Raw genomic sequence first — 19,891 nt, 5'->3', positions numbered from 1 at the left:
ATGAAAATTAAATTAAATTGTTTGTAAACAATGGTCAGCAACGTCAGGTAGGTCAGGTAAAACCCTGACAACAATAAAGGCCACCCACGCCAGCTGATCGGTCACAGATGACCTCTGTCAGCTGGCAGTACCACATTTATTTTACTTGTTGAATTAAAATGATAATATGTAACAAATTGTTTGTAAACAATGATTTTAGATTTCAATGGTGAATAATTAAGAACTTATTGTAACTAATCCAATCAAAATGTGTACAAATAGCGCAAATAATATTGCGAAAATTGCTCTGATGATGGCATAGCCCCAAATTAAAAATTGAAATACTTAATACAAAACAGCTGCTACGGTTTAAAGTAATTTCATTCTGATTTCTCTTATGTGTATCTATTAAACTCAATTATTTATTACCAGATAAAGGTTGAAAAGCACATTATGATGTGGAGAAAAACGCCCCAATATTTTAACTTGAAGAAAAATTGACGCTCTCACAATATCAGCTGATATTGTAAACATCAAACTCAAAAATTAATTTTAAATGGCACAATTAAATTGTAATATTTTATTTATTACCTAATAATAGCTATTAATTAATTAATTAGACACCCATGTGGCGGGTAGGGGGGAAGGGAAAGCAGCCAGATGCAAATTTTGGCGCCATATGGTGGGATCCGACACACCCCCTTCTCAAACATCTGTTTTAAAGGCGCGCAACATTTAAATTATTTGAATACTCATCCCATATGCCTGCGGAAAACCGCCATTTTTCAAATGTTTTCTTATTTAACCGATGTTTATGATAAAACCGGTGAAAAATGCTTAAAAAATCGGTTTTTAAGCCTTAAAAATAGCCATAACCGGTTTCGGTTCATCCGGCAGCCATTTTTTGATCATCTGGAAATATCATCGTTGATATATCAAATTTTGATATTTTTTCGCTGATATATCAGTGATATTGATATTTCAAATATCATATCAAATATCGATAATTGATATTGTTTTTTTCACAAAGTCACAACCCTAGTGGGACGTTGGGTGGGATACGTTCGCTGCCAACCTGACGGAGCTATCGATCCACCAATGGCAAGCGTTGCTTTGATTTGGGACGCTTTTAGGAGATTATCCGCATGAATGAATGCGATACGTGCAATGAAAATTCATGAGATGCTGGAGGAGGGAATTTTATTTTTCTTAAAATTTGAAAGAGTGTGAATAATTGGAAGGTTCGATTCTGACAAGTTGGTCAGATGAACAAGGCCATCTATTGGTTAGAAAAAATCCTCTGCCCTTTGCGAATTTCATTGCAAAATCCCTCCTCCTCCTGCCATCTATCGACCAAGATGTGCTTTAATGATTCGATTGTCATTAATGAGAATTATTATCATCATCGACCTGTCAGCGAATCTTTTAAAGCATTTTAAAATAATTCGAAGAGTATTTTGGTCTGTTTTATGATTTTGTGGATTAAAAAATAGATTAAATTTTTCACAACCTTTTACTTTTTTATTACATGAATTCGTTAGATTTATGTACATGATTTAATCCTGCTCCTGAAGAGATGCTGCCACTCTCTGGGTTTCGCCCAGATTTATTCGAGTTTCAGATTCATCCCGATCGAAATATCTCTGGACGATAACATAGGAAACGCCCCCTTTCACGCCTGATTTCTGTCGGCCATTTTCTGGTTACACCTCCCTCTCCCACCCATTTTTTAAAATTCCCGCTAACAAGACACCAGGTACGCCCCCTTCTCCTTGTAGCCACCAGAGAGAATCTGGTATCTGGCAGCCCTATTTTATCAGTAAACATTAAGTAGATTTTCCAGAGTCGCGCTGAAATTGGTTCCAGCTGATCAGATCCAAGATGGCGTCAAAATGAGGGAATCTTTCAAATCTTTGAGCTTCTGCTCTTCTCCTTTCTAGAGTTTTTTTTATCTGATTGGCGTAGTTTACTCAAATTATACAAAAATATTGTAAATAATTCGCTTTTAATACACCAAAGCGCGCTGTACACCAGCTGGCACCATACCTGCGCGTCACGCAATTCTCACTCCCCCGCTGATCGAAATAAAAATAAATTTTTAAAAAGATTAAAATTTCCTCCCATTTCGACTTTCTGTGCAAAATTATGACTGAAGAAAGATGAATAATTTTTTTCACTAGATTAATAAAGTCGAGCTGCCATTTAGGCTGTAGGTTTCTTCAAAACCATACGGAAGTTGCAGTTTGAAATAGTCTGATGGCGCGTGCATCACAAATTCCATGCTTTCCAGCGATCTAGGAACGTCCTCCTCCATGCCTGAAATTTAAGTCCAATTAATTAGCTACAAGGACAAATAAAAATTTTATTCTTACCAAGAATGTATGTGTCTGGATCAAAGCCTCTCTCTGGTGGAGGACTGTTTTTCGTGGGCAAAAGCCAAGTTAGCGCGGCACTCTTGTCACAATACTGATCTTCAAGCAATCCTCTGATTTGAGCATAGTAGATTGCCCCGTCGTGGCCTCGGACTGACACTATGTCTCCTATTCTGATGCTGGTTCCCCTGTACCGCACCTGCGTTGCTAACTTTAATACCGGACTCGGAGATGCGTAGTTTGGCTGAAAATAAATTGCAAATTTCCTATACAAGATTATTTACAGAAAATCTCACTGCATTTCGAATGACGGATTTCTTTTCTTTCGGTTTTGAAACGACAGGCCTCGGATACGCATAGGGATTTGAGTTTGAGAGCGTGCTTCTTGTGCTTCGAGAGCTTTTCCGAGTTGGCAGCGGGGTTGTCGTAAAATCGCCATCCGCGTCCGCTTCGATTTTGATCAAGTCTGTAGATTTCAGGTCCAAATCGAGAGAATCGCCGTCATTGAGGACCAAAGAGTCTCTGTGAGTTCTTTTTGTCGGTGGCTGCTCCTCGTCAAATCTGGAATCTCGGCTGTCGCAATTTGTGCAGACAAATCCACCGCCAGTTGAGCTTTTTCTCCAAATCCAAGATGAGCTAGCTTTGCATCGATGGCATTTAACATTTTTCTTAGAGCTGGGAGCATAAAAAATATTCAGAATAAATTAAAAACCTTATTAGCTGTTTTGTATACCTTTCTTCTTGCTCTGTGGATGACGGCTCAACTGTTTCTATTTTTACTTCTGATGGCTCAGACTGAAGAGGGGCCATTTCTACTTCCTCTGGCTCATTTTCTACTTCCTGGCCCAATAATTGTGATTCAACCGTATCCAAAACCTGTCCCAAAAGATCCTCGCAAATCAGTCTTTCGTCAAATTCTGCGTCGGGCTGGTCGGACTGCACTTCAGAAATTAAATTTTCGATTCTGGAAATAAAAGCCACTTAGAAACATGATCGAAAGGCAGGTTAAGACTTACGTCAAAAGCACATCACGCTCGATTTCCTCTTCTGAAAAAGGAATCTCTGGAATTTCGCTATTCACAGCAGTTTCTCCCATCTTGATGCCTTTTGACATAAACAATTTCAAATCTCGCGCTGTTTAGTTTTTCACAAATTCGCAGGCCCCTGCGCAAGTTATGAAAGCAAGATGCGCGAAGAAAAGTGCGGCAAACTTGAATTAACGTTAAAATGCGGAACTATTTTACAATTTCATCTAGTAATGATCGCATCCTCTATAGGCAGAGTTAACGAATCACGTACTCGTTTTCTGACGTCGTTCACTTTCAAACAGATGGCTGCAGGTGGCTCTGGTGCGATCTTATTTCAACATTTCCAACATGTCTGCCACTTTCGAGATTATATAGACGAGGTTTGTCGCTCTCGACCTTTTTTCAGGCTAATCCTCCGTATCGGGCGCCGAATTCTTGTTGATTCGGCTAGGAATGGACCATTTGGGTCGCTGCGTCGGCCGACCCACCCGACACAGCTGATTTTGCCTCGCGGAAGACGTAAAACGGGGCGCAAAACGGGCCGTGTGCTCGCATTCAGGGTGTGTGTTTTTGTCACGCACTCGGATTATTGCACGACTGCATCAGCGAATTTTGCAAACTGCTCGGTTCGATTTTGGCTGTTAATTCTTGATTTCGCTTTGAGATGGCTGCCGTTAGAGCGAGACACGGGTGGCTTGCGACGAACCCCTGGGTTCGCGTGCGATTTCTTTTCTCGCAAGGGCGTTCAGCCGTGGCCGTGACAATTTTTGCTTTCTTTCCACCTGCAACTAACTCTCGCTCGTCAGCTAATAATCGCGCTGATCTTTTCATTGTGAATTCTTTCTTTTGCAGATAAAGACTGATTAACACGCAATAGAGCACACACATATTTATTGTGTCGTCGAAACGGGAGCATGAGGTGTGCTACTGCCGACGCACCCCAGCCATGAGGACCTCGTAATTCGGGTCTCCTTCCACAACGTCATCTTGAATTATGGATGGCGCTGAAAAGGTGAGCATTTTTTGTCTCTTGCATCCCCGTCATTGGCGAGAAAATCGAGGGTTTTATCCCATCGGAGCCACACCCAGAGACTTTATTTATTTATTTATTTGTCATCGGTGTTTTTTTAACAGCCTGCCTTTTTGCAGATATTAATGGTTTTTTATTTCAAACGTAATATAGAGATTATTTTAGCTCAATGAGGTTTCGTTTTTATTTCAAACTCATTAAAAACACCAGCAAAATGATTTGAAATTTAGTTGCACGTGACAGAAACATTTTTCTGAAATTCTAACGAGAGAACATGACACGTGTAGACTCCCTTGAGATTAATTTCCAATCATTTGCTTCATTTCTGATTTACCAAACCGAAAATTTTGAGCCTCGTGGGGGTTCCCACGGACTCACGGCTCCTTAATAAATTTAAATATTAAAAAATAAACAATGTGGTGACTTTTAATCAATTCAGCAATAATTTTTTCTATATAAATATCCAGTCTGTTAGAATCTTGTGACTGTTGGTCCATGCAAGCATCACAAGTGTCCAAAATTGAAGACATTTGAGGGGGAAAATTTGCATTTTTCAGATAAAAACGAATCTAGGCCAACCAAAGGTTAAAAAATATTGATGTTTTTCTGGTTTTTAAATAACCCAATGAAAGCAAGCTATGATGCCACATCAAAGGTGGTTTTCATTATGTTTCCCAGAAGTTCTACAAGGAAAATGAAGCCAATTGTGTTTATCCTCTCGATTTACCTTCGGAAAATTCTCAAAATTACAAACTGCGGGTCAATTATTGACGTTAAAAAATATAATAAATGCGGTAAAATAAATGCTAATCAAAGAGGGAGGAAAATCGTTGCTATATTTGATACAATATTCTCTAATCTAATCTCTCGGAGGAAATTGGCCCTAAATTATGCATGAAAATCAAGCGGAAAGCACCGTAATCCTAACAAAAACAATGATTTCTTTCATTTTTAGGGAAATTTCCCCATAATTAGAACACTACTTGTTTTAAATTTCGTGACGAGAAAAAATTAATTGCCGCGAAATTCGGTAAAATTTTAAATTTATTGGCAAAATCCTGGAAAATACTTGGTGCAAATTTATTTTATTTTATAACAAAGAGTTTCCCTTAAAGGTTTCACAAGCTGTTGGACAGATGTCGACCAGAGGAATCGAAATCTGCCTAAAAAATGTGGTCAAACGCTTAAAATTTTAGAGAAAATTTGAAAAATTTGAATTTTTTATTATTTTAAAGTGGAATGATATTGGGCAACAATTGATAAATATTTAAATTGTTGGATGCCTTAAACAATTGACCGATAAACAATTTGTCCAACAATTTGCAATAGTAAAAAATGACCTTCCTACAATAAAAATTCAAATTTTGCCAATTTTCTCCAAAATTTTGAGTGCTTGAACATATTTTCTTGGCAAATTTCGATTCCTCTCGTCGAGATCTGTCCAATTGTGTCTGCCACTTATTGGGGAAACTCTTGCTTTTGAAATTAAATCGGATTTCAAGTAAGGAGACAGCCATTACCATTTGAAAAGCACGGTAACTTTCCAGCCAATTTTCTCAAAAAATTACAGCGCTCCTTAGGTCAATTAAGGCTTTAAATGAATCCTAAGGGATGAGTTTATGCATTGGCAACAACCATTTTCCAGGCTTTTCCAGTATCATTCCTCTTTTAAATTGAAGAAATAATTTTTTTTACCGTTACAACAATTCAAATAATTTTCAACTGTCGGCCTGTATCGATCCCCTCTTTACCGACAGTAATTTTTCATTCCTCAGTCGGTTAAAAAAAAAATGTGAACAATGCGGATATCACGAATTGCTTGTCAATTCAACAGACACGGCTTGCATAGAGAAGGAGCTTGCGTCTAGTGGCGACATTTGTGACTTTCTAGGGACACCCCGAGGACTTGTGGTGGGATTGCTGCGGAACGTCGTCTAGCCAAGTGGAGGAGCACGTGACCGTGAGCGACTCGCCGCCGCTGGGTGCCGACGTCGAGGTGGACGATGCGCTGAAGCCCGTCGAGGACATCCTGTGCAACAAACTCGCCTTGTACAGCAGCTCGGACGAGTCGGAGGACATGGGCAGCTCACAGTCCAAGCCCGCTGAAGTCCTCGATGTGGTTGACGCCCCCTGGTCTGTCGCCACCGCACCTTCTACCTCAACCGAGACAGCTGACCAACGCCTCTCCCCTCAGCTGTCTCCCAGCACTGGCCAGGACAATTCCTCGGTAGGTTTTTCAAATTTTGGTTATAAACCAGTTCGAAGAAGCAAACAGATGGCGCCACCGTATAGTTTCGTAATAAATTTAATTTTAAGGCGTTTCCGCTGTGATTTCAGACTTAATCCTGATACAGTGAATTCTCCACTTAATAGGCTTTCTTTTGACGTTCTGGAAACCAAAATCGGTTCAGCCAATCGCCGTATTACCGTCGGAAAAGATTTTTTATTTCTATAAATAGTTTTTCACGATTCTATGGCGATAGGCTGAACTGATTTTGGTTTTTAGCACGTCAAAAGAAAGTAAATTAAGTGAAGAATGCACAGTGGCAGAATTGAGTCTGAAATCGCAGTGGAATTTATTTAAATTATTTATTTAAATTAAATGGCGGCTTTGAATGTATTTGTTATTTACATAATTTAAATGTTGACAAAGACACTCTTAGGATTCAACATTTTAGTTTCTGTCGAAACCTTTGAATATTGTTTTTTCTGTAATTTAATTTCGATTAGTTGGTCATTTTTGACGTCCTGAAAAAATTAAGAAATATCCGACAAGGCTTTCGGAAAGCAAAAAAATAATAAACATTGAAAGCTTATGAAATTTCCTATTTTTAAATCTTCATCAAAATTTCCTTGCATCATTTTTTCATTAAAAAAATCACGTTAATTCAAAATGCAAAATTAGTAAATTAAAATAAAATATATAATTTTGCTCTCAACAATAAAAATTGAGCTATACAACTTGGCAGTAAGCTCAGAAATTTTTTTAAACGTCATATCGAACTGTTTTTGAGACATAAGCCAATTTTCCGGCAAAATTTTAAAAATTAGGGACTTTTCCGGAGCGTCGAAAATGACCCATTGATCGATTTGTCTTATCTTGCTGTTAAATATCATCACAATTGAATAAAAACTGGCATTTTCAGAGTAAAAAAACAATCATTACAAAATTTGTTTTCTAAAATCGGTACGTTTTATTGGTAAAGACTCAATTTCAACACGCTATTGTGGTGGCTATTTCAAATTAATGCTCCTTTCTCAATGGCAACTATTCAGTGATAAATTTTTACACAAATTCCACGCAATACCAAAGCCAATTCTGATCATTCCTGAACATTTCTCAACGTGCTTCAATTTCTGAAGCGTAATACTGCGTGTCTCTTCACTCAGACAAAGCTTTTAGACCGGTTTCCTATTGAAACCTTAATTCTACTTATCTCTCGTCAGATATGTTAGGTATTAACGAACAATAACGTAAGTTCCTCGCCAGTTAACCTTGTCATAAACAGTTAGCTTAAAAATTTTTGGGATAGCAACGTGATTTTTTAGAATATTTCCAATTTTTCCCTATGAAAATGTGAAATTGCTGTCAGAGTGGTCAAATCTCCTCTTTTAAAATGCCATTTTCTGCCTAAAAATGGATAAAATGGTTTTACCACTGCACTGCATTTTTACTTATTAATTTTCCACCCTTAGAAAATATCTCGTGTTATAAGAATTAATAATTAATTTTGTTTTTGTCCTGTTGCAGAGGAAGCGAAAGCTGAATATGGAGACTGAAGCAGAAAGCAGTGATAGAGTGGTGCGGCGACGTGGCCCTGGGGACGAGTCGCTCGAGGACAGCAGCACAGACGAAGGCGAATCGGAAGGCGCGCTGGAGAGGAAGCGTCTGAAGAAGCTGTACCCACCATGGAAGATGAACGTCTTCCCAACTCCGCAGCCGCCCAAGCTGAAGAGCTGGATCGACACCTTCAAGAATTGGAACAGCGGCGAGCGCCTCATGGCCTTGGACTCGCTTATCGACTCGTGCGAGCCGGTCCAGGTGCGACACATGATGGAGATAATCGAGCCGCAGTTCCAGCGGGACTTCATCTCTCTTCTTCCCAAGGAGGTTTGTTCATTTATTTTGTTAGCTGTAATTTAAAATAAATTAGGTTTCTGAAATTTCCTCTCCCGGTTTCAACGGACTTGGGTTTTCGTTTTTTTTTTTTCAGGCAAATTCGCCGCCGGTATTGCCACTGAATTTAGTTTGAACCTAGCAGAAATTTTTATAGTTGAGGATTTTTTGTTTTCGAGAAATTCCGGTTCAAAACTCGGAAAATAAGATTTTTTTTAACTCCAGATTTTTTTCGGAATGCTACAATAATTTTAAATAAATGTTTTCGCAGTTGGCGTTGCACGTACTTAGTTTCTTGGAGCCAGCCGATTTGCTGCGAGCGGCGCAGACGTGTCGCTACTGGCGCCTGCTCTCCGAGGACAACTTGCTGTGGCGCGAGAAGTGCAAGGCGTCGGGAATCGACTCGCCATGGGTAACGCACTCTCACTCCCAATCAGTTCAACGTTTGTGACTCATTTTTGGTGTCGGACAGACGGTGCCGGTGGCAAGGAGGGATTTCTCGTCTTCGCAACTCATTTCAGCCATTATTTCTTCCATCGGGGGCAGCTCCACCAGCGCTCTCGACAACCCCAGGTTTAGTCCCTCATCAGCCAGTACTTCTTTTAGCACAATATCTCAGCCGACACCATCGCCCTGGAAGGTTTGTCTTTATTTTATTGAACGTTGAAAGATTTTTATTAGAGGTCTCGGTCAGCCGCTGGCGGGACCGACTTGGCAGAAGGGCCAAAACACATTTTTTTTAACAGGGATTTTTCCTTTGACCTGGATTTGGTATTAAAAATTCTAAATTTTTTGGCCTTTTAGTGTGTGAAACTGAAATGTCGAAACAGTTTGAAGAAGGGAAAAAATCCCTATTTTTTACCATTTTTTCCGGCGGCTGGACCTCTAATTTTTATAGTTTAGAGTTTCCTGAGGGTTTTAACTTTTCTTTAATTCTGCAGGCGGCTTTTCTGCGTCAACATAGCATCGAGATGAACTGGCGCAAAAAGCCGATTCGTCCGCCCAAAGTGCTCAAAGGTCACGACGACCACGTCATAACTTGCCTGCAATTTTCTGATAGTAGAATACTCAGCGGATCTGATGATAACACATTGAGGGTTTGGTCTGCAACGACAGGAAAGGTAGGCGCTCCTCTTGTTAAATCCATATTGGTTTTGCTAATTTTCGTTTCAGTGTCTTCGGGTGTTGGTGGGTCACATTGGAGGCGTGTGGTCGTCCCAGATGCACGGCTCCACTGTAATTAGCGGCAGCACAGACCGCACCCTGAAGGTCTGGAACGCCGAGACTGGCCAGTGTCTGCACACGTTGTACGGACACACGTCCACCGTTCGCTGCATGCATCTCCACGGCAAGAAGTGAGTGAAAATATTTTTTAAAAATTCAATTCGGAGACTTTAACGTCGTAGAGGTTTTTTTAATTTTTGTGTCCTCTCTGACATCAAAGGGTTTTTTCCCAAAAGATGCAGAATTTTACAGCGAGTCAGATGAACTTTAATTTCTGTTGTGTGCCCCACAGGAGTCATGTTATTAATTTTTAAAATCGAAGAAACGCGATTTCTGGCACTTGCTAACTTTGGTTTTCGGGGCCCAGACAGGGCCCTATGGGCCCGCCGGCGCTGATTTCGGTACCAATCGACGCCCCTTGGTGAGGCGCATCCACCCGTGTGTGGTTCGTTTAAAGCGGACCATTTATCGAATTATCGCGTTTTGTTTTCTGCTAAATTTTCGGAAAAGTCGAAATTTTCAATAATTTCCGCCGGCCATATCTCCGGTCCAGGGAAAATTAAAAAAAGGATCCTCAATCGACGCGAAATATTGAGACCAAATGCAAGCCGATCGGATCGAAAACCTAGGAGGAGATGGATTTTGAACTTTGAAAAAATGTGATTTTTGCACTAGGCTAACTTGGGAAATCAAAAATATATTATTTTTTCTTAACTGAGCAAAGTTGAAGGGATTTGCCGACTCTATCGCACGCGCAGGACCGCTGCCAGTCTGACAACCGATTTTCAGATTTTTCGCTCCCATAGAAATTTTCAAATTAATTTTTTCAGTTTTTTCGGCTCCGCGACACGTAATGTTCACAGGCGAAAATGGTTTTATTTTTCTTAAAATTCAGCCGTTCATCCGATCATGGACTGCGACCCCTCATCGGACAGGTCTTTGGAAGGGCTTTGACCTGCGGTACCCATATGACCTTTTTCAGGGTATCCCGACCTGAGATCCGCTCTCAGGCCGGTTTTTCATACTTTTTCAGTAATTTTGAGCACGTTTTGTGATACTCGGTGACGATTTATCACCCTTGCTTGTCACCAACCTTCCTCAGGTCACGCGACCTGAACGCCGTCGCTTATATTTGAGTTTTTTGGTCAATATCGCCGTCTCACCGGAAAGAACACGATAATTTTCGGTTCCTTCTTGTAATCTCACGTTCCCAAACGTTTTAATTTTTCAGGGTGGTGAGTGGTTCGCGCGACGCAACCCTGCGCGTGTGGAACATCGAGACGGGCGTGTGCCTGCACGTGCTGGTGGGCCACCTGGCGGCGGTGCGGTGCGTGCAGTACGACGGCAAGCTGGTGGTCAGCGGCGCCTACGACTACATGGTCAAGGTGTGGAACCCGGAGCGCGAGGAGTGCCTGCACACGCTGCAGGGCCACACGAACCGCGTCTACTCGCTGCAGTTCGACGGCAAGCACGTGGTCAGCGGGTCGCTCGACACGAGCATCAGGGTGTGGGACGTGCGCAACGGCACCCTCAAGCACACGCTGATCGGCCACCAGTCGCTCACCTCAGGCATGGAGCTGCGCAACCGCATCCTCGTTTCCGGAAATGCCGACTCGACCGTCAAGGTCTGGGACATTGTCTCTGGACGCTGTCTGCAGACTCTCTCAGGTAGGTTTTGAAATTATTAAAATTAAAAAAATCTGAAGTGACTCTTGAATAAATTAACCTGATTTTGAGTATTTCTTGAGCAGTTCTTTAACGGCCAGTTGAAATTTTCAAACGAATTTTGTGCGAAAATAGTAAACGAGAAAATTTTGCTCAGTAGCTTTCTGAATTTAGGCAGTTTTTGACGCTGCTATCAACTGCTGAATTTTAAAACACTAACACCTTTTGAAAAAAAAATCTAATTTGTGCATCACTCTGCTTTCAGGGCCCAACAAGCACCAGTCTGCCGTAACCTGCCTCCAGTTCAATAGCAAGTTTGTCATCACCTCCTCGGACGACGGCACGGTCAAGCTGTGGGACGTGAAAACAGGTAAGACAAAACTTCAATTGTGTAGCCGCATTTAAATTTTATCCTTGTCTGAAAACGGGTCACTGTTTAAATGTTTTTAAGTGGATCAGAAGTGCCTCAAATTGCTGTGAGTCTTGAATCAATGAGTAACCAAAAAAAAAATCGTTTTTGCGGGGTTTCCGAATTTGCGGCGTATTTTGAGAATGAAATAATTGGTGCAGTTTAAAAGTTAAAATATGCGTTAAACTCCTCTCGTCAAGCCCAATCGAATGAACACATAATTAGAGGTCATCAAGGGTCATTTTCGAAAATTTCCGTTTTTTTATTTTAAAATACTTTGAAGATCCGAAACGCTCCTCATAAGTGGTCTCAGAGTACATGTAAACTTGTGAGGAAATTTAAAGGGAGTTTTAAGCTTTAATTTTAAGAAATTTAAATTAAAATTTCGGGTTTTTAAAATTTTTTGCGGATTTTAACCGTCAGAAATGCAAAAACTGCACACCGTTCGACTTGGCTTGACTTCCCCTGGCGAGCTGAATAGTTTTTAGGCTGCTCACCCCTTACCCCTCAACCCCTACTGGCCATAATTTCATCCCCCGAGTCACAAAGTGAATTATTATTATTTTAAACCTGGAAAAGACACCGCCAATATCGTCCTGCGTCTGCTAAATTAATTAAAGTGATGAAATTTGCTCAGCATAGATTTTTATTAAAGAAAAAATGTCATCTAATAATAAAAATTATCATTTACCAGGTGAGTTCATCAGGAACCTGATCGCGTTGGACAGCGGCGGCTCGGGGGGTGTGGTTTGGCGCATAAGGGCGACGGAGACGACGCTCGTGTGCGCCGTGGGCAGCCGCAACGGCACCGAGGAGACGAAGCTGCTCGTTCTCGACTTTGACGCGCACCCCGAAGACGAGGGGGCGCCGACGAGCAGCCAGTCGAGCACGTCGCTGTTCGATGAGCCCGACCCGATCGCCTCTTAGCGAATTCTGATGCGCAACGTTGCTAAAAATGTGATATGTTTAATGTGAACCATGTATTATTACTGTCGATTTATGCTGCTGACCTGCATGAACACTTTTTGGTTCCACTTACTGCAGGGTGGCCAACACTGCTGTTGCCAGTTTTAATTTAAGTTTCTGCTTAAAAAAAGCACTCCGAAGGTTTTTCCAGACTTGCTTCGATGTCGGGAAAATGTCGCGTTTTTTTGTCTTATCAATTATCATTATTTGTATTCGCCGATTCGCTTTCTTTTGTCAGTGTTTGTGTCGAAATGGTTTTAGAAGCCGCCAATAGTGAGATCAGAGCGAGATCAGAGCGAATCTTCTCGATATACACATTATATATCTGGAACTAAAGTTTCTGCCGTGGTGAACTGAATTCGTTGCAGTGTGATTTCATACTTAAAACTCAACAACACATTGGAGGCTGGTTCGACTTTTGGTTTTCATAGTCGCAAATCAAAGAAAACAACTGCCTGCTTTTAACACGATTAATTAACAACGGTTTTGGCGAGGGCGGATACCAACTTTAATTTGGCCTCAAATTATTTCGTCACGAAATTATTTTAATCATCGCATCAACTTTTTTTAATTTAAATGACGGTTTTTGGCTATCAATATTTTAAAATTAAGGAAATGAGCAGCAGTTTTGTTCAAGGCGATTTACGTAATAATAAAATAAATAACTGTAACTGATCCACTTCTGTTCAGCAGTCCTCACTACTTGCATATTTGAAAAGATTGAAGTACAACCTAGTGTGTAATTAAAAGGGTATCAACAAGTGTTCACTTGCGCGCCATTTCTTTCGTTCGTTCGTTCGTTCATTTTATTGGGCTCGGTGCAATGGTCCTGCGCTCTCGAAACAGCCAGATTGCGTTCCCTGTTATTGTTTTTGGTCACCAACATGCTGTGATGTAGTAGTTTTGGTTTCGCAGAACTGACAGCTTGAGATTTGACGTTCAGCTTTTTATTTTAATCTGGAATAAATGGCACATAGCAATTTCTGTATTTTTTTTTCAATTAATTAATTAACGAAGAAAGAAATTGTTATTCTCGTGTGGCTTGCTTTCCCTGTTTCGGTAAAACGAAGTCACAGCCTTGGAAAGAAAATGTGGTTGGCTTGAAGGGAATTTCGTGTTAATTTGGATAAATGTTTCCTTCGACTTTTGGCACCGGGGTTTTTGGTTTTAAAAAATACTAGAACGCGAAAAAACGAAATGTTCGGCGTCGAAACGGCTGAATAAGGGGGCGTAACCGAGGGAAAACAATTTTGCGGTGCACCACGCCCCCTACGAGCGGCTAGCCATATTGTATTCCCTCGGTTACGCCCCCCTATTCAGCCGTTTCGACGCTGAATATTGTTTAAAAATCTATAGAATCATTTTTAATATGAAAACCCGGTCGAAGGAAGAACTGGGCGTGTCCCTCGAGAGAAACTCACGCTAAAAATGTTACGTCTAAGGTTTTTAGGATAAAAACACTACAAATAATATCGCTATCGCGTGTAGGGTGTATGTATTCTTGTAACGGATGAAAATACACAATAATTAACAAAATGGATTAAGTTAATTGGAGCAGGAACGACAAGCAAGTGCAGAAGAAATGAAAGCCGATTGTGAGTTCGCCTTGTGTGAAAATTGACAGTGAAGGAAAAATAATATTGTGGTCACCAAATTTTGGACAAAATTAAAAAATGAAATAAAATTTTTTAAAAAATGCTGCGAATATTGCCAGAGTTTATTTTTTGCTTGTGTGTTATCCAAAGATTAGCATACATATCGAGATCTATCTTTTGTTCATTTGTGCGTGTTTGCCCGCGGCCTTTTGTCCGGACAATATAATCGAACTGTTTTCGCTCGCTCTTTCCCATCAATCATGAGAAGCGCTTTTTCAGCATTTTATCATCATTATTTCAACTTTTGTTTTTACCGCGTGGTGACACGCGTTGCAAAACAAAATACCGCTTTGAAAATAGCGAGCGAGCGAGCGCGTATTAAAAAGCTGCGTTTTGTTTTCCTTCCATCTATTCAACACGGTGTGTTTGCATTTAATGAGGAAAAGAGCTGAATGCATTGTCCAGTGAACCTGGAATTCTGGATTCAACATTTTTGCTTCTCAACATTCACGAGAACAGCTGAAATAATTGAAATATTTAAAAAAAAAACTATTGGCTCAAACGGAGAAATTAAATTGTGCGCGTCGTAAATCAATAAATTTAATTTAAAATTTTTTAATTTAATAAAAAAATCATTTGTGTAAAGGAAAAATTGATTTCCTAGGAGCATTATTTTTTGGAAGTGAAAGAAGAAGAAGTATATATTTTGGCCTACGTGTGTTTATTTGGCTGCGTACGCGGGCAGGCACATTTCGGAGCATGGGAAAAGAGGCGGCTGGCGCGTCGGTCGGTCCAAATAAGCCCCGGCGCGTGTGTTCCTCCGACAGGTCAGCAGGCCTCTTACTCTTTTGCAACCTGTGTAATCCGCTTTGCCAGCACATCAAATAAAAGCTATGAATTTAGGGTTGTGCGGCCGCCGCCGCAGCTAGATAGGGGAGCAAATGGGCTCGAACCGACTTCCGACACTCAGCTCCTCCCTCATCTCCGCGCTCTGTTCCCCGGCACAACTTATTCTTGTGTAATACGCCTACCTTTTAAATTAACTTCATCCGTCTAATACACATAAACACATTTTAGCTCTCTGTTAAATTCAGACGAGTCAATTAGATTTGCGAAAAATGCTGTTTTTGCTTTAAAGACAGTCTTTGACAAAGTTTATGAGCTCACCAATCGATTCCTGAGGGTCGAATTAGGTAGAATTGGTATTTTTTCCGTTAAAAAAGTGCAGCGCGACGTGCGAATTTTTTTCCCGCCAAAACAATATGAGCGAAAATGCGAGGAACTGCGCACTTATGCGCACTTATCGCATTCAAATTGTTTTGGCGGGAAAAAAGTTCGCACGTCGCGCTGCACTTTTTTAACGGAAAAAATATCAATTCTACCTAATTCGACCCTCAGGAATCGATTGGTGGGCTCAGAATCTTCGTCAAAGATGGTCTTAAATGTTTTCCACCCCAAAAAATAAAATCTGATGTCAATTTTAGGTTTTACTTGCTTTCTTCAGCTCTACATGACCTAACTGAAGGTTTTTGGAGCACTTTTATCTCCATTAGATGGAATTTAATCCCACAATGGCCGCCGACAAATTAAAAATCTTTCTTGTATATCGCTGAAAATTCACTTAAACTTCATTTTACCATAAATTCGTAAGCAAAGTTCCTTTTCGAATGAGATTGATTTCCATTTCAAAAAGAGCAGTCGTTGATGCTATTTATTCGGCATGGAATCTGCGTGTGCATCGGTGATTGAGAATGGCATTGCGTTGAATCGGATCGGAAGAGCCCAATCAAAAACCGATTGCGACGAGGCGCGCACGTTAAAACAGGCAGTCGCTCGTGAAAAGGCGCTTTGAAGTGTCTCTCGCCCGCCGAGAGGAACGGGCAAAGGAGCTGCTGCTGTGCGCGATATTCATTCCTCTTGACTGGCCACAGTAAAAAGAGAGACTCGAGCGAATAAATCCATAAAATTCGTCACCCGTTAAATTTCCCAAGAAAGCGGCTGCCGGCGCGCAGAATTTCCTCTCTTCCTCTCTCGCTCGCGCGCCGGATGCTGCTGAGGAAATAAATGACACAAACACACGCAAAAGCAAGCAAGCAGCCAGCCAGCAGGAATTGATCTCGATTTCCTCCTTCGCCCCGAATTAAAAAGGCGGAAAAACGGCTGACGGATTTTTCTTTTCGTCCAACTTCCGCTTCATTTCGTTTCGCGCTCTCTGCGCTCACTACACCATTCTTATGCAGGAAAAGAAAATTAGCGATTTAATAAAGTGAATTAGTTTTAAATTTCCCAGAAAAAGGATTTTTTTGTATATTAAAAATCAATTGATGTAATTATTGCGATAAACAGGTGTACAAAAAGTGATATCAAATTTGATTATTTTTTACGTTTAGCCTTTTTTTTAAATTTACAACCCAGATCGTGGCCATTGCTGAGCGGCCGAACTTAATGTTTGATGCAACTGTTCAGGGTCAGATATCAGGTCACGCGACCTGAGGGAGGTCAGGGAGGTCGGTGACAGGCAAGGGTGAAAATTCGTCGCCAAATGTGCTCGAAATTACTGAAAAAAGCATTAAAAACCGGCCTCGGAGCGCATCTCAGGTCGGGATACCCTGAAAAAGGTCGTTAAGGTAGCCCAGGTCGAAGCCCAATTAAATACCTGTCTGATGAGGGGTCGTGATCCATGATCGGATCAACGGCTGAATTTTAAGAAAAATATAATTATTTTCGCACGTGAACATTTGCGCGTCGTGAAGCCGAAAAAAATTAATTTAAATTTTTCTATTTGCCAGAAAAATCTGAAAATCAGTTTCCAGTCCAGCGGTGGTCCTGTACGTGTGATGAAGTCGGTAAACCCCTTTAACTTTGCTTGGTTTAGAAAATAATCACGAATTTTCAATTTCCCATGTTGTCTTTATGGAGAAAGTGCAAAAATCACGTTTTTCAAACTTTAAAATCTTTCTCCTCCTAGGATATTAATCGGATCGGCTCGTATTTGGTCTATATATTTTTCTAAATAAATTCCGCGTCGATTGAGAAGCCAAATTTAACGATTTTTTGCGGCTAAAACCCGTGACATGTTTAAAAATGTTTTGAAAAAAAAATTTCGGCCGAATAAAATCGTAAAAATTCGAAAAATGATCCGATTTTGAAAAACCGCACACAGGCGGACGCGCCCTACTAAGAGGCGTCGATTGGTACCAAAATTGGCACCCTTCGGCCCATATAGGTCCCCACCTGGGCCCTGAAAACAACAGTTTTCAAGTGTCACAATTTTTCTACTTTAAAAATTAATAATAATTGTATAAATAAACAACTTAATGTCCTTTTTTATTTAATCTTCCATTTCGTTCAAATCTAAAGCCACGAAAAATGACCAACATTTATATAAAAAAAGGGAGAATCAATGAAAAGGAGACAGGTGCGTATATAATTTTTAATTGTGGCGTAATGCGCGCGAAATTAATTAAGGGCTGCGGTGGGCGGTCGGGCGGGCGGGCGAGTGAAATTGTGAAAGCGTGTGGGTCGTGTCGGGGGTGAAGTGAGCTCATGCGGGCCTAATGAGTTTTGAATGCGTGCGTGTGTGCTCGGGTCGCACGCGAGAGCGCGCGATCCGTGTGTAAATTCATCAGAGAGAGATCGGGTGGGTCTGTTGGCTCGGCTCGGCTCCCCCGGCCTCTGCTCCGCACCTAGGCGGGCGGGCGGACGGGCGTAATGATAGCGCGCGCGGCGCAGTGTATAACCTCACTAAGCCAGCACCTAATCCTCGGTGACTCAGTGTGAAAATGGTCCAGATGTAATATCGCTAAGCCGCTCAAATGATACAATCATGCCTTCCTGCTCTCGCTCGCTCTCGCTCGCTGAAATGCGCCGTTTTTGGCCCTCTGTGCAAATGAATGCGATTATGTGTGTACACACAGCGCGCACGGGGCAGTATCACACTCTCGAAACTATATTAAACTCGTTTAACTCGTTCCTTGTTTGTTAAAGTCACATATTATCGAGCATTATTTTTTTTATCTTAGAATAAAAAATCTATTTTTAATTCGAGCCATTCTGAAAATTCATTTTTACCATTTTAGAAGGGGTGGGATGGGGTTAAACTGCTTCAGCTGTCTAGGGGAGGTCATGACGAGTCAAACGGTGGGCAGTTTTTGTAGAACTGATGCTTAGAAGCCAAGATTTGGTGAAAAACGCACGCATGGAATAAAAAATTTAAGATTTGTAGGGTGCAAAAAGGGGGTTGAAGGGTTGGCATCCTTAAAATACTTTGGCTGCCTAGGGGAGATTAAGACTAGTCTAGCAGTGTTTAGTTTTTGAAATTCTAACAATTAGAAGCTGAGATTTGGGCGTTTAAACATTTTAAAAACCACAAAAAACATCAATTTTTCAAAAATTCAATTTTAATTGCCTTGACCTTTGACCTATCGCTTTGAGGTCAACAGAAAAGTTGTTCCACTTCACGAGACGAGTTCAAAAGTGTCAACATTTTTGTTCTGAGACCAATTTGCACGGAATAGGAGAAAACTCAAAATTAAAGTACCCGTAAAAGCCGCAAATTTGCGAAAATCAGGGTTGTCTCAAAGGCGTTTTCAGTAAAAATTTTCATTAAGATCATCAGACCCTTGCTAAGGTGTGCTTTTGCTTGGATTCCTCTCCCCAAGCCTGATCAAACAAGTTTTTAGAGAAATTCCACTTCTACTTGAAAAACACGATATTTCGTCTTTTTCAAATATTGCCAGCTCCAAATCTCAGGTTCTAATTATGAGAATTGCAAAAACTACCCACCGTTAGACTCACCTAAATTTCCACTGACCAGCTAATATGTTTAGGGGTTGCTCACCCTCCACCCCTAATCGCTAAAATATTTTTAAAACTGGAAAAAATGCTTTCGAGTACATTTTTTTACTTTCAAAATTTTAGCAGGGGTTGAAAGGGGTGGGGGTGAGCACCCTTTAAACCCTTCAGCTTGTTAGAGTTTGTCGAGACAAATCTAACGGTGAGTAGTTTTTTAAATTTTAATGGTTAGAACCCGAAATTGTGAGCTGCAAAAATATCAAAATTTGAATAGTTCCTGTTTTTTCTCGTTTTTTTAAGTAGTTCGCACCTCCAAATCTCGGGTTCTACTCATCAGAATTGCAAAAACTTCCCACCATTAGACTCGTCTAAACCTCCCCTGACCAGCTAAATTGTTTAAGGGTTGCTTACCCTCCACCCCCAATCGTTAAAACATTTTAAAAACTGAGAAAAATGATTTCGAGTACATTTTTACTTATTACAATTTTAGCAAGGGGTTGAAAGGGGTGGGGGTAAGCACCCTCTAAACCCTTCAGCTCATCAGGGGAGGTCAAGATGAGTCCAACGGTGGTTAGTTATTAAAATTCTAATGGTTAGAACCCGAGATTTGGAGTTGACAAAATCTGAAAAATAAGGAAAAAGTCGAAAAAAAATCGATTTTTTTATTTGTGAAGTTTATCAGGATTCTGAAGTGTCAAAATACGTTTTGGAG

At 40.7% G+C, this 19,891-nt stretch overlaps 2 protein-coding genes across 4 annotated transcripts; one reads left to right on the top strand and one right to left on the bottom strand.

Moving 5' to 3' along the window:
* Positions 1-1,993: 1,993 nt before the first annotated feature.
* On the bottom strand, positions 1,994-3,491 carry LOC135939080 (GATA zinc finger domain-containing protein 1-like). The gene is made up of 5 exons (XM_065483256.1): positions 3,368-3,491; positions 3,085-3,315; positions 2,648-3,026; positions 2,352-2,595; positions 1,994-2,295 (listed from the first exon to the last, which is right to left on the bottom strand). The coding sequence occupies exons 1-5, from the start codon at positions 3,463-3,465 to the stop codon at positions 2,156-2,158; spliced, it is 1,092 nt and encodes a 363-aa protein (XP_065339328.1). The 5' UTR covers positions 3,466-3,491; the 3' UTR covers positions 1,994-2,155.
* A 147-nt stretch (positions 3,492-3,638) lies between these two features.
* Positions 3,639-14,497, top strand: LOC135939079 (F-box/WD repeat-containing protein 7-like). Of its 3 annotated transcripts, none has more exons than XM_065483253.1 (11): positions 3,639-3,759; positions 4,232-4,391; positions 6,301-6,636; positions 8,161-8,520; positions 8,798-8,938; positions 8,999-9,166; positions 9,468-9,647; positions 9,700-9,881; positions 10,982-11,418; positions 11,681-11,785; positions 12,519-14,497. In XM_065483253.1, exons 2-11 carry the CDS (start codon positions 4,374-4,376, stop codon positions 12,749-12,751), a joined length of 2,160 nt encoding a protein of 719 aa, XP_065339325.1. In that variant the 5' UTR covers positions 3,639-3,759; positions 4,232-4,373; the 3' UTR covers positions 12,752-14,497. The 3 variants fall into 3 exon arrangements, with proteins under 3 accessions (XP_065339325.1, XP_065339327.1, XP_065339326.1); XM_065483254.1 differs by lacking the exon at positions 3,639-3,759 and adding an exon at positions 3,800-3,939; XM_065483255.1 differs by lacking the exon at positions 8,999-9,166.
* The last annotated feature ends 5,394 nt before the right edge of the window (positions 14,498-19,891 follow it).

This window comes from Cloeon dipterum, chromosome 3, assembly GCF_949628265.1.
Source record: "Cloeon dipterum chromosome 3, ieCloDipt1.1, whole genome shotgun sequence".
In the NCBI taxonomy this organism is placed as follows: domain Eukaryota; kingdom Metazoa; phylum Arthropoda; class Insecta; order Ephemeroptera; family Baetidae; genus Cloeon; species Cloeon dipterum.
This window is presented reverse-complemented; position numbering and strand designations above follow the sequence as displayed.

Coding starts and splice junctions, on each gene's coding strand:
- LOC135939079 (XM_065483253.1), top strand. Junction 9,648..9,699: donor GGTCTGCAACGACAGGAAAG/GTAGGCGCTCCT, acceptor TTTTCGTTTCAG/TGTCTTCGGGTGTTGGTGGG. Junction 11,786..12,518: donor GCTGTGGGACGTGAAAACAG/GTAAGACAAAAC, acceptor ATCATTTACCAG/GTGAGTTCATCAGGAACCTG.
- LOC135939080 (XM_065483256.1), bottom strand. CDS start 3,465: ATGTCAAAAGGCATCAAGATGGGAGAAACTGCTGTGAATAGCGAAATT. Junction 3,316..3,367: donor GAGCGTGATGTGCTTTTGAC/GTAAGTCTTAAC, acceptor TTTTATTTCCAG/AATCGAAAATTTAATTTCTG. Junction 3,027..3,084: donor TCCACAGAGCAAGAAGAAAG/GTATACAAAACA, acceptor TTATGCTCCCAG/CTCTAAGAAAAATGTTAAAT.